Raw genomic sequence first — 17211 nt, forward strand, 5'->3', positions numbered from 1 at the left:
CCCCTTCCCTTTAGAGGGAGAATGGAGGGAAACATTTTCCCTTCCCTTTAGAGGGAGAATGGAGAGGAAACATTTTCCTCTTCCCTTTAGAGGGAGAATGGAGGGAAACATTTTCCCTTTCCCTTTAGAGGGAGAATGGGAGGGAAACATTTTCCCCTTCCCTTTAGAGGGAGAATGGAGGGAAAGATTTTCCCCTTCCCTTTAGAGGGAGAATGGAGAGGAAACATTTTCCCCTTCTCTTTAGAGGGAGAATGGAGGGAAACATTTTCCGCTTCCCTTTAGAGTGAGAATGGAGGGAAACATTTCCCCTTCCCTTTAGAGCAGAAGTGCACTGCAGACAATAATAGTAATAACAGTAGTAATTATAATAATAGTTATAATAGTAGAAGTAATAATAAATTAAATGTATATACCCCTTGGGTTATAGATAATGTGAAAGACTGTACAGTACCATCAGTTCCTGCTGATGTAGAACCGGGGCAGGGGGGTGACGGTGGGTCTGAGGCTGGTGGCTACGCTGATAAGCCTGAGAGGAGGGAGGGATGATCCTCCCGGTCTGGGCAGAGTACTGGGTCTTCCTCCGGACCAGTCCTAGACCCTCCTCTTCATTCTCCTGTATAGTAAGACACACACACGCATTATAAAAACGCTATAGAGAAGGTCAAACAGACATGATATTTCAGCTACAGTCCAAAATAACGACAAGAACAATCCCGACGTTATAAATAACTGCTGATGTTGTTTATTAAATGAATGTACTTACATCTTTTCTGTCCTGAGTAGAAAGGCTGACCTTTGCAGAGAGATCTTTCAACTCCTCTTTCCAGGCTTCTGATAACAGAGCTTTAACGCAAAGAGGAAAGAGCAATGACATCTCACTCCTGTTTATATCATCTACAGTTCCTTCAGAAAGGATTCTTGACTTTTTCCACCTTTTGTTGTCTTACCAGCATTTAAAAAAGATTACATTGAGATTGTGCGTCACTGGCCTACACACCGGCCCCATAATAAGCAGAATTATGTTTTTAGAAATATTTACCAATTAATTCAAAACTAGAAAAGTACATTTCCTGTGGTTTTGAAACTTTACATTTTTTCGTAATATCGTTTTAATGTTTGTTGGTGAAATGGTTAAAGAGCGGTAGCATTTACAGTCTCCTACTGTCTTCTTATTTCTGGCATTGAAGCCATTTTTTGGCTAATTTCCACTATTTATAGCTTCTAAACGTTTTTTATCATTTGAAGTTAGGAACTTGTGACAGTTGGTTTTGTGTCTCTAGCTTGAAATGGTTCTAGGTATTTTATGAAAATGTAACACATTTATATAGTTATAGTTGATAAATATTTTTAAGAATTTCAAGTTAGGATAGCCTGAACTTGTGAAAGTTGGTTTGGTACCTTTACCTTATGCAAATGTGGACATATTTATGTAGTTACAGTTGATAAAACATTTGATGAATTTGAAGATAAGAGAGCCTGAAGATGTGGAAGTTGGTTTGAAGTCTTTAGCTTGAAAGATTCAGGAGTTACCGTTGGTGAGATAATTTATGCGAATGTTTATAGCTATAGTTTCTAAAGATTTTAAAGAATTTTGAAGAACAGGTCCATTTTGAAGATGTGAACCTGATTGGCCAAGGAACAGGTCCATTTTGAAGATGTGAACCTGATTGGCCAAGGAACAGGTCCATTTTGAAGATGTGAACCTGATTGGTCAAGGAACAGGTCCATTTTGAAGATGTGAACCTGATTGGTCAAGGAACAGGTCCATTTTGAAGATGTGAACCTGATTGGTCAAGGAACAGGTCCATTTTGAAGATGTGAACCTGATTGGTCAAGGAACAGGTCCATTTTGAAAATGTGAACCTGATTGGCCAAGGAACAGGTCCATTTTGAAGATGTGAACCTGATTGGCCAAGGAACAGGTCCATTTTGAAAATGTGAACCTGATTGGCCAAGGAACAGGTCCATTTTGAAGATGTGAACCTGATTGGCCAAGGAACAGGTCCATTTTGAAGATGTGAACCTGATTGGCCAAGGAACAGGTCCATTTTGAAGATGTGAACCTGATTGGCCAAGGAACAGGTCCATTTTGAAAATGTGAACCTGATTGGCCAAGGAACAGGTCCATTTTGAAGATGTGAACCTGATTGGCCAAGGAACAGGTCCATTTTGAAAATCGACCACTGTGTTCTTACGGTTCTCATTTAAACCCATGTTACTTTATGCAAATGTCAAATCAGTATCGTTCCAAAAGTATACACAGGATCAAAAATCCCTTGACAACCAATCTAAGTCGGGGCCAGTCTGAACATTTCAACGTTGATTAGGAGCTAATAGATTAAACGGGGGGGGGGGTGGGGGGGGGGGGGGGGGGATATTGTGTAGTCTATAGAAATGCAGTCATCAATGTCTACATGTGTTTTTGATATGTAGATTATATTACAGATACTGTACAGATACCTGAACTTGTGAACGTGGGGATATTGTGTAGTCTATAGAAATGTCTACATGTGTTTTTGATATGTAGATGATATTACAGATACTGCAGACTTTTAGATGATATGTGAGCTAAACATGAAATATATCTAAATGTATATATAGGAAAACAAAATGCTCTAATGGTACCATCCCCACAACAACAACAACAAAAAATGCTTAAATACATGTCATTTTGTCCATTTGAATTGAAATACTGTAGAATAACATTCATTCTGTTCTGGCAAATTTCCTGTATTAGCAAAATCTCGCAATTTTCCACGACAATTCCTATGGATGACTGCTTTTTCTGGTTAGTGCCAATATGGCCAACCGGTGGCTTCAAAGCCTCTCATTGGCCAATACATAGCATCATCAGCAACCAAAGGTTTATATACATCATAGGTGGTAGCTAACTAGCTAGTCTCCCTCAGCATAAGGGGTGACTAAGGCTAATAAGCTAGCGTAAGAAAAAAAATAAGTTACTCATTTTTTTAATAATAATGAAAAAAGAGCTCTCGTCTCAATGGTGGCACAGGGCTACTCATTTCTCCTAAGAGGAGATTCTGTTTTCCTCCTATCTCACCTGTCTATTTCCACATTTGAATTATATGCTGTCACTGTCACTTGTCCAATCAAGCTTAACATTGTTGTCATCTATCACCCACCAGGTACACTTAGAGAGTTCCTCAATGAGCTTGACAACTTGAAAAGCTCATTTTCCAACGATGGTTCACCACTCATCGTACTGGGCGACTTTATCCTCCCGATGCCTGACCCTTTTCCAGTCACCTCCCACTCAAGAGGAAGGCAATACGCTTGACCTCATCTTTACTAGAGGTTGTTCTAATCTCACTGTAACCCTCCTCCAGGTCTCTGTTCTCCTACTAATCTCACTGTAACCCCCCTCCAGGTCTCTGTTCTCCTACTAATCTCACTGTAACCCTCCTCCAGGTCTCTCTTCTCCTACTAATCTCACTGTAACCCCCCTCCAGGTCTCTGTTCTCCTACTAATCTCACTGTAACCCTCCTCCAGGTCTCTGTTCTCCTACTAATCTCACTGTAACCCTCCTCCAGGTCTCTGTTCTCCTACTAATCTCACTGTAACCCTCCTCCAGGTCTCTGTTCTCCTACTAATCTCACTGTAACCCCCCTCCAGGTCTCTGTTCTCCAACTAATCTCACTGTAACCCCCCTCCAGGTCTCTGTTCTCCTACTAATCTCACTGTAACCCCCCTCCAGGTCTCTGGTCTCCTACTAATCTCACTGTAACCCCCCTCCAGGTCTCTGTTCTCCTACTAATCTCACTGTAACCCTCCTCCAGGTCTCTGTTCTCCTACTAATCTCACTGTAACCCCCTCCAGGTCTATGTTCTCCTACTAATCTCACTGTAACCCTCCTCCAGGTCTCTGTTCTCCTACTAATCTCACTGTAACCCCCCCCCCCCCCCCCCTCCAGGTCTCTGTTCTCCTACTAATCTCACTGTAACCCTCCTCCAGGTCTCTGTTCTCCTACTAATCTCACTGTAACCCTCCTCCAGGTCTCTGTTCTCCTACTAATCTCACTGTAACCCTCCTCCAGGTCTCTGTTCTCCTACTAATCTCACTGTAACCCCCTCCATGTCTCTGTTCTCCTACTAATCTCACTGTGACCCTGCTCCAGGTCTCTGTTCTCCTACTAATCTCACTGTAACCCCCCTCCAGGTCTCTGTTCTCCTACTAATCTCACTGTAACCCCCTCCAGGTCTCTGTTCTCCTACTAATCTCACTGTAACCCCCCTCCAGGTCTCTGTTCTCCTACTAATCTCACTGTAACCCCCCTCCAGGTCTCTGTTCTCCTACTAATCTCACTGTAACTCCCCTCCAGGTCTCTGTTCTCCTACTAATCTCACTGTAACCTCCTCCAGGTCTCTGTTCTCCTACTAATCTCACTGTAACCCCCCTCCAGGTCTCTGTTCTCCTACTAATCTCACTGTAACCCCCCTCCAGGTCTCTGTTCTCCTACTAATCTCACTGTAACCCCCCTCCAGGTCTCTGTTCTCCTACTAATCTCACTGTAACCCTCCTCCAGGTCTCTGTTCTCCTACTAATCTCACTGTAACCCCCCTCCAGATCTCTGTTCTCCTACTAATCTCACTGTAACCCTCCTCCAGGTCTCTGTTCTCCTACTAATCTCACTGTAACCCTCCTCCAGGTCTCTGTTCTCCTACTAATCTCACTGTAACCCCCCTCCAGGTCTCTGTTCTCCTACTAATCTCACTGTAACCCTCCTCCAGGTCTCTATTCTCCTACTAATCTCACTGTAACCCCCCTCCAGGTCTCTGTTCTCCTACTAATCTCACTGTAACCCCCTCCAGGTCTCTGTTCTCCTACTAATCTCACTGTAACCTCCTCCAGGTCTCTGTTCTCCTACTAATCTCACTGTAACCCTCCTCCAGGTCTCTGTTCTCCTCCTAATCTCACTGTAACCCTGCTCCAGGTCTCTGTTCTCCTACTAATCTCACTGTAACCCTCCTCCAGGTCTCTGTTCTCCTACTAATCTCACTGTAACCCCCCTCCAGGTCTCTGTTCTCCTACTAATCTCACTGTAACCCCCCTCCAGATCTCTGTTCTCCTACTAATCTCACTGTAACCCTCCTCCAGGTCTCTGTTCTCCTACTAATCTCACTGTAACCCTCCTCCAGGTCTCTGTTCTCCTACTAATCTCACTGTAACCCCCCTCCAGGTCTCTGATCACTACTTAGTTTCCTTTTCTGTCTCCCTCTTCTCCAACCCTAACCCCTCAGCCCAGATAGTCATGCGTTGTCGCAATCTTTGCTCCCTCTGTCCCCCACTACTTCCTCCTCTTCTATCATATCCTCTCTCCGTTCTGCTCAATCCTTTTCCCTCCTTTTTCCTGACTCTTCCTCTTGACCCTACTCTCTATCCTTTCCCTTTCTGCATCCTCTGACTCTCATTGGCCCCTTTCCAATGGTGTCCCCAAGAGCACATGTACTATCACTACTGGTGTCCCCCCCCCAGAGCCCACATACTCTCACTACTGGTGTCCCCCCAGAGCCCACGTACTCTCACTACTGGTGTCCCCCAGAGCCCACGTACTCTCAATACTGGTGTCCCCAAGAGCACATGTACTATCACTACTGGTGTCCCCCCCCCAGAGCCCACATACTCTCACTACTGGTGTCCCCCCAGAGCCCACATACTCTCACTACTGGTGTCCCCCCAGAGCCCACATACTCTCACTACTGGTGTCCCCCCAGAGCCCACATACTCTCACTACTGGTGTCCCCCCAGAGCCCAGATACTCTCACTACTGGTGTCCCCCCAGAGCCCACGTACCCTCACTACTGGTGTCCCCCAGAGCCCACATACTCTCACTACTGGTGTCCCCCAGAGCCCACGTACTCTCACTACTGGTGTCCCCCAGAGCCCACGTACTCTCACTTCTGGTGTCCCCCAGAGCCCATGTACTCTCACTTCTGGTGTCCCCCAGAGCCCACGTACTCTCACTACTGGTGTCCCCAGAGCCCACATACTCTCACTACTGGTGTCCCCAGAGCCCACATACTCTCACTACTGGTGTCCCCCAGAGCCCACGTACTCTCACTACTGGTGTCCCCCAGAGCTCACGTACTATCACTACTGGTGTCCCCCCAGAGCCCACGTACTCTCACTTCTGGTGTCCCCCAGAGCCCATGTACTCTCACTTCTGGTGTCCCCCAGAGCCCATTTACTCTCACTACTGGTGTCCCCCAGAGCCCACGTACTCTCACTACTGGTGTCCCCCCAGAGCCCACGTACTATCACTACTGGTGTCCCCCCAGAGCCCACGTACTATCACTACTGGTGTCCCCCAGAGCCCACGTACTGTCAATACTGGTGTCCCCCAGAGCCCACGTACTCTCACTACTGGTGTCCCCCACCCAGAGCCCACGTACTCTCACTACTGGTGTCCCCCCAGAGCCCACGTACTCTCACTACTGGTGTCCCCCATAGCCCACGTACTATCACTACTGGTGTCCCCCAGAGCTCACGTACTCTCACTACTGGTGTCCCCCAGAGCTCACGTACTCTCACTACTGGTGTCCCCCAGAGCCCACGTACTCTCACTACTGGTGTCCCCCCAGAGCCCACGTACTCTCACTACTGGTGTCCCCCCAGAGCCCACGTACTCTCACTACTGGTGTCCCCCCAGAGCCCACGTACTATCACTACTAGTGTCCCCCAGAGCCCACGTACTCTCACTACTAGTGTCCCCCAGAGCCCACGTACTCTCACTACTGGTGTCCCCCAGAGCCCATGTACTCTCACTACTGGTGTCCCCCCCCCCAGAGCCCACGTACTCTCACTACTGGTGTCCCCCAGAGCCCATGTACTCTCACTACTGGTGTCCCCCAGAGCCCACGTACCCTCACTACTGGTGTCCCCCCCCAGAGCCCACGTACTCTCACTACTGGTGTCCCCCAGAGCCCACGTACTCTCACTACTGGTGTCCCCCAGAGCCCACGTACTCTCACTACTGGTGTCCCCCAGAGCCCATGTACTCTCACTACTGGTGTCCCCCAGAGCCCACGTACTCTCACTACTGGTGTCCCCCAGAGCCCACGTACTCTCACTACTGGTGTCCCCAGAGCCCACATACTATCACTACTGGTGTCCCCCCCCCCCCCCCCCAGAGCCCACGTACTCTCACTACTGGTGTCCCCCAGAGCCCACGTACCCTCACTACTGGTGTCCCCCCCCCCAGAGCCCACGTACTCTCACTACTGGTGTCCCCCAGAGCCCACGTACTCTCACTACTGGTGTCCCCCAGAGCCCACGTACTCTCACTACTGTTGTCCCCCAGAGCCCATGTACTCTCACTACTGGTATCCCCCAGAGCCCACGTACTCTCACTACTGGTGTCCCCCAGAGGCCACGTACTCTCACTACTGGTGTCCCCCAGAGCCCACGTACTCTCACTACTGGTGTCCCCCGCCCAGAGCCAACGTACTATCACTACTGGTGTCCCCCAGAGCCCACGTACTATCAATACTGGTGTCACCCCCCCAGAGCCCACGTACTCTCCATACTGGTGTCCCCAGAGCCCACGTACTCTCACTACTGGTGTCCCCCAGAGCCCACGTACTCTCACTACTGGTGTCCCCAAGAGCACATGTACATCACTACTGGTGTCCCCCCCCCAGAGCCAACATACTCTCACTACTGGTGTCCCCCCAGAGCCCACATACTCTCACTACTGGTGTCCCCCCAGAGCCCACATACTCTCACTACTGGTGTCCCCCCAGAGCCCACATACTCTCACTACTGGTGTCCCCCCAGAGCCCACGTACCCTCACTACTGGTGTCCCCCAGAGCCCACGTACTCTCACTACTGGTGTCACCCCAGAGCCCATGTACTCTCAATACTGGTGTCCCCCAGAGCCCACGTACTCTCACTACTGGTGTCCCCCAGAGCCCACGTACTCTCACTTCTGGTGTCCCCCAGAGCCCATGTACTCTCACTTCTGGTGTCCCCCAGAGCCCACGTACTCTCACTACTGGTGTCCCCAGAGCCCACGTACTCTCACTACTGGTGTCCCCCAGAGCCCACGTACTCTCACTTCTGGTGTCCCCCAGAGCCCATGTACTCTCACTTCTGGTGTCCCCCAGAGCCCACGTACTCTCACTACTGGTGTCCCCAGAGCCCACATACTCTCACTACTGGTGTCCCCAGAGCCCACATACTCTCACTACTGATGTCCCCCAGAGCCCACGTACTCTCACTACTGGTGTCCCCCAGAGCTCACGTACTATCACTACTGGTGTCCCCCCAGAGCCCACGTACTCTCACTTCTGGTGTCCCCCAGAGCCCATGTACTCTCACTTCTGGTGTCCCCCAGAGCCCATTTACTCTCACTACTGGTGTCCCCCAGAGCCCACGTACTCTCACTACTGGTGTCCCCCCAGAGCCCACGTACTATCACTACTGGTGTCCCCCCAGAGCCCACGTACTATCACTACTGGTGTCCCCCAGAGCCCACGTACTCTCAATACTGGTCTCCCCCAGAGCCCACGTACTCTCACTACTGGTGTCCCCCACCCAGAGCCCACGTACTCTCACTACTGGTGTCCCCCCAGAGCCCACGTACTCTCACTACTGGTGTCCCCCATAGCCCACGTACTATCACTACTGGTGTCCCCCAGAGCTCACGTACTCTCACTACTGGTGTCCCCCAGAGCTCACGTACTCTCACTACTGGTGTCCCCCAGAGCCCACGTACTCTCACTACTGGTGTCCCCCCAGAGCCCACGTACTCTCACTACTGGTGTCCCCCCAGAGCCCACGTACTATCACTACTGGTGTCCCCCAGAGCCCACGTACTCTCACTACTGGTGTCCCCCCAGAGCCCACGTACTCTCACTACTAGTGTCCCCCAGAGCCCACGTACTCTCACTACTGGTGTCCCCCAGAGCCCACGTACCCTCACTACTGGTGTCCCCCCCTAGAGCCCACGTACTCTCACTACTGGTGTCCCCCAGAGCCCACGTACTCTCACTACTGGTGTCCCCCAGAGCCCACGTACTCTCACTACTGGTGTCCCCCAGAGCCCATGTACTCTCACTACTGGTGTCCCCCAGAGCCCACGTACTCTCACTACTGGTGTCCCCCAGAGCCCACGTAATCTCACTACTGGTGTCCCCAGAGCCCACATACTATCACTACTGGTGTGTCCCCCCCCCCCCCCCCCCAGAGCCCACGTACTCTCACTACTGGTGTCCCCCAGAGCCCACGTACCCTCACTACTGGTGTCCCCCCCCCAGAGCCCACGTACTCTCACTACTGGTGTCCCCCAGAGCCCACGTACTCTCACTACTTGTGTCCCCCAGAGCCCACGTACTCTCACTACTGGTGTCCCCCAGAGGCCACGTACTCTCACTACTGGTGTCCCCCAGAGCCCACGTACTCTCACTACTGGTGTCCCCCCCCAGAGCCCACGTACTATCACTACTGGTGTCCCCAAGAAGCCCACGTACTATCAATACTGGTGTCACCCCCCCAGAGCCCACGTACTCTCCCTACTGGTGTCCCCAGAGCCCACGTACTCTCACTGCTGGTGTCCCCCAGAGCCCATGTAGTCTCACTTTTGGTGTCCCCAAGAGCACATGTACTATCACTACTGGTGTACCCCCCCCAGAGCCCACATACTCTCACTACTGGTGTCCCCCCAGAGCCCACATACTCTCACTACTGGTGCCCCCCCAGAGCCCACATACTCTCACTACTGGTGTCCCCCCAGAGCCCACATACTCTCACTACTGGTGTCCCCCCAGAGCCCACGTACCCTCACTACTGGTGTCCCCCAGAGCCCACGTACTCTCACTACTGGTGTCACCCCAGAGCCCATGTACTCTCAATACTGGTGTCCCCCAGAGCCCACGTACTCTCACTACTGGTGTCCCCCAGAGCCCACGTACTCTCACTTCTGGTGTCCCCCAGAGCCCATGTACTCTCACTTCTGGTGTCCCCCAGAGCCCACGTACTCTCACTACTGGTGTCCCCAGAGCCCACATACTCTCACTACTGGTGTCCCCCAGAGCCCACGTACTCTCACTACTGGTGTCCCCCAGAGCTCACGTACTATCACTACTGGTGTCCCCCCAGAGCCCACGTACTCTCACTTCTGGTGTCCCCCAGAGCCCATGTACTCTCACTTCTGGTGTCCCCCAGAGCCCATTTACTCTCACTACTGGTGTCCCCCAGAGCCCACGTACTCTCACTACTGGTGTCCCCCCAGAGCCCACGTACTATCACTACTGGTGTCCCCCAGAGCCCACGTACTCTCAATACTGGTGTCCCCCAGAGCCCACGTACTCTCACTACTGGTGTCCCCCACCCAGAGCCCACGTACTCTCACTACTGGTGTCCCCCCAGAGCCCACGTACTCTCACTACTGGTGTCCCCCATAGCCCACGTACTATCACTACTGGTGTCCCCCAGAGCTCACGTACTCTCACTACTGGTGTCCCCCAGAGCTCACGTACTCTCACTACTGGTGTCCCCCAGAGCCCACGTACTCTCACTACTGGTGTCCCCCCAGAGCCCACGTACTCTCACTACTGGTGTCCCCCCAGAGCCCACGTACTCTCACTACTGGTGTCCCCCAGAGCCCACGTACTCTCACTACTGGTGTCCCCCCAGAGCCCACGTACTATCACTTCTGGTGTCCCCCAGGGCTCGGTTCTAGGCCCTCTCCTCTTCTCTCTACACACCAAGTCACTCAGCTCTGTCATATCCTCACATGGTCTTTCCTATCACTGCTATGAGGATGGACCTCAAATCAAATTCAAATCAAATCAAATGTATTTATAAAGCCCTTCGTACATCAGCTGATATCTGAAAGTGCTGTACAGAAACCCAACCTAAAACCCCAAACAGCTAGAATGCAGGTGTAGCTAGGAGAAACTCCCTAGAAAGGCAGGAACCTAGGAAGAAAGCTAGAGAGGAACCAGGCTATGAGGGGTGGCCTTCTGGCTGTGCCGGGTGGAGATTATAACAGAACATGGCCAAGATGTTCAAATGTTCATAAATGACCAGCATGGTCAAATAATAATAATCACAGTAGTTATCGAGGGTGCAGCAAGTCAGCACCTCAGGAGTAAATGTCAGTTGGCTTTTCATAGCCGATCATTCAGAGTATCTCTACCGCTCCTGCTGTCTCTAGAGAGTTGAAAACAGCAGGTCTGGGACAGGTAGCACGTCCGGTGAACAGGTCAGGGTTCCATAGCCACAGGTAGCACGTCCGGTGAACAGGTCAGGGTTCCATAGCCACAGGTAGCACGTCCGGTGAACAGGTCAGGGTTCCATAGCCACAGGTAGCACGTCCGGTGAACAGGTCAGGGTTCCATAGCCACAGGTAGCACGTCCGGTGAACAGGTCAGGGTTCCATAGCCACAGGTAGCACGTCCGGTGAACAGGTCAGGGTTCCATAGCCACAGGTAGCACGTCCGGTGAACAGGTCAGGGTTCCATAGCCACAGGTAGCACGTCCGGTGAACAGGTCAGGGTTCCATAGCCACAGGTAGCACGTCCGGTGAACAGGTCAGGGTTCCATAGCCGCAGGCAGAACCGTTGACACTGGACCTCTCCTCTTTTCTCTATAGCCCAAGTCACTCGGCTCCGTCATATCTCCCGTCTGGACTCCTGAAACTCTCTGTTGGCTGGGCTCTCCGCTTGAGCCGTCAAACCCCTGCAACTTATCCAGAATGGTGCAGTCCGCCTGGTGTTTAACCTTCCTATGTCCTCAATTGTCACACCGCTCCTCCTCCGCACACTCCACTAGCTTTCAGTCGAAGCTTGCATCATCTTCAAGACCCCTAACTTCAGGCTTTCTTTCTTTCTATTGTGTTATTGACTGTATGTTTGTTTATTCCATGTGTAACTCTGTGTTGTTGTTTGTGTCACACTGCTTTGCTTTATCTTGGCCAGATCACAGTTGTAAATGAGAACTTGTTCTCAACTGGCCTACCTGGTTATATAAAGGTGAAATAAAAAATATATAAATAACTTCAGGCTATGCTCAAACCCTATATCCCAACCCGAGTAGTCTGTTCCACCACCTCTGGTCTCTTGGCCCTCCCACCCCTACAGGAGGGAGGCTCCCGCTCAGCCCAGTCAAAACTCTCCCCTGTCCTGGAACCCCAATGGTGGAACACGCGGAATCCCTGCTCATCTTCCCAAAATGTCGGAAACCTTATTTCTTTGAAGAGTATCTTCAATAACTCTCACGGCACCCCCTGACTATACTAGGATATGATGGGGACCAGAAGAACAGAGCAGGCCATGGCATAAGAAGGTAGACAAAAGACTAACAAGAACCTGAGACGGCAACAGACAAGACGCAGAGAAAGTGACAGAAGAGGGCAGATGGAGAGAGGCAGAGAAGGGGTGAGCACAGAGTGGACTATCATTTAAAACTGCTCTAGTGTAAGAGTGCAAGGGTGCTTGGGTACTGTGGGATTTATTCTGTTGAGTAGTATGGAGGTTTATGGCAGTACATTGTAAATGTATGTGTTCCAGACTAGAGAGAGTGTTCTAGACGAGGGAGAGTGTTCCAGGGTGGAGAGGGAGAGTGTTCCAGACTAGAGAGAGTGTTCCAGGGTGGAGAGGGAGAGTGTTCCAGACTAGAGAGAGTGTTCCAGACTAGAGAGAGTGTTCCAGGGTGGAGAGGGAGAGTGTTCCAGACTAGAGAGAGTGTTCCAGGGTGGAGAGGGAGAGTGTTCCAGACTAGAGAGAGTGTTCCAGGGTGGAGAGGGAGAGTGTTCCAGGGTGGAGGGGGAGAGTGTTCCAGGGTGGAGAGGGAGAGTGTTCCAGGGTGGAGGGGGAGAGTGTTCCAGGGTGGAGGGGGAGAGTGTTCCAGGGTGGAGAGGGAGAGTGTTCCAGGGTGGAGAGGGAGAGTGTTCCAGGGTGGAGAGGGAGAGTGTTCCAGACTAGAGAGAGTGTTCCAGGGTAGAGAGAGTGTTCCAGGGTGGAGAGGGAGAGTGTTCCAGACTAGAGAGAGTGTTCCAGGGTGGAGAGGGAGAGTGTTCCAGGGTGGAGGGGGAGAGTGTTCCAGGGTGGAGAGGGAGAGTGTTCCAGGGTGGAGGGGGAGAGTGTTCCAGGGTGGAGAGGGAGAGTGTTCCAGGGTGGAGAGAGAGAGTGTTCCAGGGTGGAGAGGGAGAGTGTTCCAGGGTGGAGAGGGAGAGTGTTCCAGGGTGGAGAGGGAGAGTGTTCCACGGTGGAGAGGGAGAGAGTGTTCCAGGGTGGAGAGAGAGAGTGTTCCAGGGTGGAGAGAGGGAGAGTGTTCCAGGGTGGAGAGAGGGAGAGTGTTCCAGGGTGGAGAGAGAGAGAGAGTGTTCCAGGGTGGAGAGAGAGAGAGAGTGTTCCAGGGTGGAGAGAGAGAGTGTTCCAGGGCGGAGAGAGAGAGAGTGTTCCAGGGCGGAGAGAGAGAGAGTGTTCCAGGGCAGAGAGAGAGAGAGTGTTCCAGGGTGGAGAGAGTGTTCCAGGGTAGAGAGAGAGTGTTCCAGGGTGGAGAGGGAGCGTGTTCCAGGGTGGAGAGAGAGAGAGTGTTCCAGGGTAGAGAGAGAGAGTGTTCCAGGGTAGAGAGAGGGAGAGTGTTCCAGGGTGGAGAGAGAGAGTGTTCCAGGGTGGAGAGAGAGAGAGTGTTCCAGGGTGGAGAGAGAGAGAGTGTTCAAGGGTGGAGAGAGAGAGAGTGTTCAAGGGTGGAGAGAGAGAGAGTGTTCCAGGGTGGAGAGAGAGAGTGTTCCAGGGTGGAGAGAGAGAGAGTGTTCCAGGGTGGAGAGAGAGAGAGTGTTCCAGGGTGGAGAGAGAGAGAGTGTTCCAGGGTGGAGAGAGAGAGAGTGTTCCAGGGTGGAGAGAGAGAGAGTGTTCCAGGGTGGAGAGAGAGAGAGTGTTCCAGGGTGGAGAGAGAGAGAGTGTTCCAGGGTGGAGAGAGAGAGAGTGTTCCAGGGCGGAGAGAGAGAGTGTTCCAGGGCGGAGAGGGAGAGTGTTCCAGGGCGGAGAGGGAGAGTGTTCCAGGGTAGAGAGAGAGAGAGTGTTCCAGACTAGAGAGAGTGTTCCAGGGTGGAGAGAGAGTGTGTTCCAGACTAGAGAGAGTGTTCCAGGGTGGAGAGAGAGAGAGTGTTCCAGGGTGGAGAGAGAGTGTTCCAGGGTGGAGAGGGAGAGAGTGTTCCAGGGCGGAGAGAGTGTTCCAGGGCGGAGAGAGTGTTCCAGGGTGGAGAGAGAGAGAGTGTTCCAGGGTGGAGAGAGAGAGTGTTCCAGGGCGGAGAGAGTGTTCCAGGGTGGAGAGAGAGAGAGTGTTCCAGGGCTGAGAGAGTGTTCCAGGGTGGAGAGAGAGAGAGTGTTCCAGGGTGGAGAGAGAGAGTGTTCCAGGGTGGAGAGAGAGAGTGTTCCAGGGTGGAGAGGGAGGAGAGGGAGAGTGTTCCATGGTGGAGAGGGAGAGTGTTCCAGGGTGGAAGGGGAGAGTGTTCCAGGGTGGAGAGGGAGAGTGTTCCAGGGTGGAGAGAGAGAGTGTTCCAGGGTGGAGAGAGAGAGAGTGTTCCAGGGTGGAGAGAGAGAGAGTGTTCCAGGGTGGAGAGAGAGAGAGTGTTCCAGGGTGGAGAGAGAGAGAGTGTTCCAGGGTGGAGAGAGAGAGAGTGTTCCAGGGTGGAGAGAGAGAGTGTTCCAGGGTGGAGAGAGAGAGTGTTCCAGGGCGGAGAGAGTGTTCCAGGGTGGAGAGAGAGAGAGTGTGTTCCAGGGTGGAGAGGGAGAGTGTTCCAGGACGGAGAGAGTGTTCCAGACTAGAGAGAGTGTTCCAGGGTGGAGAGGGAGAGTGTTCCAGGGTGGAGGGGGAGAGTGTTCCAGGGTGGAGAGGGAGAGTGTTCCAGGGTGGAGGGGGAGAGTGTTCCAGGGTGGAGAGGGAGAGTGTTCCAGGGTGGAGGGGGAGAGTGTTCCAGGGTAGAGAGAGAGAGAGAGTGTTCCAGGGTGGAGAGAGAGAGAGAGTTTTCCAGGGTGGAGTTAGAGAGTGTTCCAGGGTGGAGAGAGAGAGAGTGTTCCAGGGTAGAGAGAGAGAGAGTGTTCCAGGGTGGAGAGGGAGAGAGTGTTCCAGGGTAGAGAGAGAGAGAGTGTTCCAGGGTGGAGAGGGAGAGAGTGTTCCAGGGTGGAGATAGAGAGTGTTCCAGGGTAGAGAGAGAGAGAGTGTTCCAGGGTGGAGAGAGAGAGAGTGTTCCAGGGTGGAGAGAGAGAGAGTGTTCCAGGGTGGAGAGGGAGAGAGTGTTCCAGGGTGGAGAGAGAGAGAGTGTTCCAGGGTAGAGAGAGAGAGAGAGTGTTCCAGGGTGGAGAGGGAGGGAGAGTGTTCCAGGGTGGAGAGAGAGAGTTTTCCAGAGCAGAAAGACCCACAGTAGCTACTGTAATTGAGTCTTGGCAGTACAAAAGAGACTGAAGATTACATATATATTGGAACCCAAAATTAATTATTTCATACTGCTTGAGCGTGTGTAAAGCATTTGTTCCTATACATTCATGTACATTTTAGTATAGCAAAATTCCCAGCCTTTCCTTGGAATCCTGTTTGGGGAATTCCAGATGTCCTGCTTATAGTTTTCCCTCTTGATTCCCGGGATTCTTATAAACAGGAATTCTGTAAAACCTGGACATTTTTTTTTTAAAGTTTCCGGAGGTTTTGCAACCTTTATAAATTCACCTGTTCTGTGTCCGGTGCTGTATCTGCCTCCGAACACACTGTGTCCTGCAGGCATGGAGAAAGGTGCTCCTGTACTCGTCCTGAATACCTGACTCTTAATGAGCGGATGGGGGAACAGTGAGGTGGTCACGTACCAGTCGTCATTCACCATGCATACTGGAATCCCATTTAGACCTATCGAGGAAAAAGAAAGGCGGAGACTGTGTCACAAATGGCACCCTATTCCCTATTAACCCTGGTCAAAAGAAGTGCACTACGTAGGAAATAGGGTGCCTTGGTCCAATGCGGTCTCTCACCTTGGATGTGTGTGACTCTGTGTGGGTGAGGGCTGTGTCTCTCACCTTGGATGTGTGTGACTCTGTGTGGGTGAGGGTTGTGTCTCTCACCTTGGATGTGTGTGACTCTGTGTGGGTGAGGGCTGTGTCTCTCACCTTGGATGTGTGTGACTCTGTGTGGGTGAGGGTTGTGTCTCTCACCTTGGATGTGTGTGACTCTGTGTGGGTGAGGGCTGTGTCTCTCACCTTGGATGTGTGTGACTCTGTGTGGGTGAGGGTTGTGTCTGGAGAAGAAGGAGTGGTGACTCAACGCTCCAAAGCGTGGACTGCCCCTAGTGGCCGTGTTGGAAACGGCAGCCGTGCGCGGGATAACGTGATCGTCATGATGACCCGTGTTCCTGTCAGATGTTTTCTTTTCACCACAGGGATCTGGGCTGTTCAGGACCGACATGCTGATCTGTGAGAGAAATATCACAGGGTTTATTGTGGATATGAAGGGTTTATATGGCTCTCCGTTTAGTCGAGCGTGGTGCTTGCACATGGCAGGATTGTGGGTTCGATTCCCGGGTTCACCTGCTTTGGATCAAAGCGATTGCTAAATGGTACTATTAGAGACAGATCAATTACCATTGAAAGGTAACATTTAAATCCCAAACTATACCAAGCCTTGTTGAGCACATTCTGTATATAAATAATATCACGTTGTCATGGAAACTTGAGAAGTCACGTGGACTTCGTAACAGTTTTGTGCAGGCAGATTTAGTGCTGATGTATTTTTTAAAATGTTTTTTTTATTAAAAACTCTTTAAATAAATAAAATGTAAACTTATCCTACCTCAGAATGTCCACATTAGCCTCTCCTCAGTCTTCAGACTCTGACTTGGTGTCCAATGTTTCCCACGTTGCTAGGAGACTCAGCTCTCAACGTGAAAAAGAAAAGCATTTGGTTAACAATGGGGACTGTAACTTCCACCCTGTGCATTAATCCCTGAGGAAATCCCTGTATATCAGGGGTGTCAAACTCATTCCACGGAGGGCCTAGTGTCTGCGGGTTTTTGGTTTTTCCTTTCAATAAAGCCCTAGACAACCAGGTGTGGGGAGTTCCTAACTAATTAGTGATGTTAATTCATCAATCAAGTACAAGGGAGGAGCGAAAACCCGCAGACACTCGGCCCTCCGTGGAATGAGTTTGACACCTGTGCTGTATATTCTGAGGCCGTCAACAGAGGCTACATTCCAAAGGG

At 51.4% G+C, this 17211-nt stretch overlaps 1 protein-coding gene across 1 annotated transcript in view; it reads right to left on the reverse strand.

The window, feature by feature from the left end:
- LOC129828549 (protein TBATA-like) overlaps positions 1 to 16908 on the reverse strand; it is a 22393-nt gene extending 5485 nt beyond the window's left edge. Inside the window, exons 1-5 of the mRNA XM_055889572.1 lie at positions 16803 to 16908; positions 16214 to 16424; positions 15693 to 15866; positions 764 to 843; positions 452 to 613 (exon numbers count right to left, since the gene is read on the reverse strand). Of these exons, the coding sequence (XP_055745547.1) occupies positions 452 to 613; positions 764 to 843; positions 15693 to 15866; positions 16214 to 16418 (621 nt within the window). The 5' untranslated portion in view covers positions 16419 to 16424; positions 16803 to 16908. The remainder of the gene's footprint in view (positions 1 to 451; positions 614 to 763; positions 844 to 15692; positions 15867 to 16213; positions 16425 to 16802) is intronic.
- Positions 16909 to 17211: the final 303 nt, after the last annotated feature.

The sequence above is a fragment of the Salvelinus fontinalis genome, chromosome 30, assembly GCF_029448725.1.
Source record: "Salvelinus fontinalis isolate EN_2023a chromosome 30, ASM2944872v1, whole genome shotgun sequence".
In the NCBI taxonomy this organism is placed as follows: Eukaryota; Metazoa; Chordata; class Actinopteri; order Salmoniformes; family Salmonidae; genus Salvelinus; species Salvelinus fontinalis.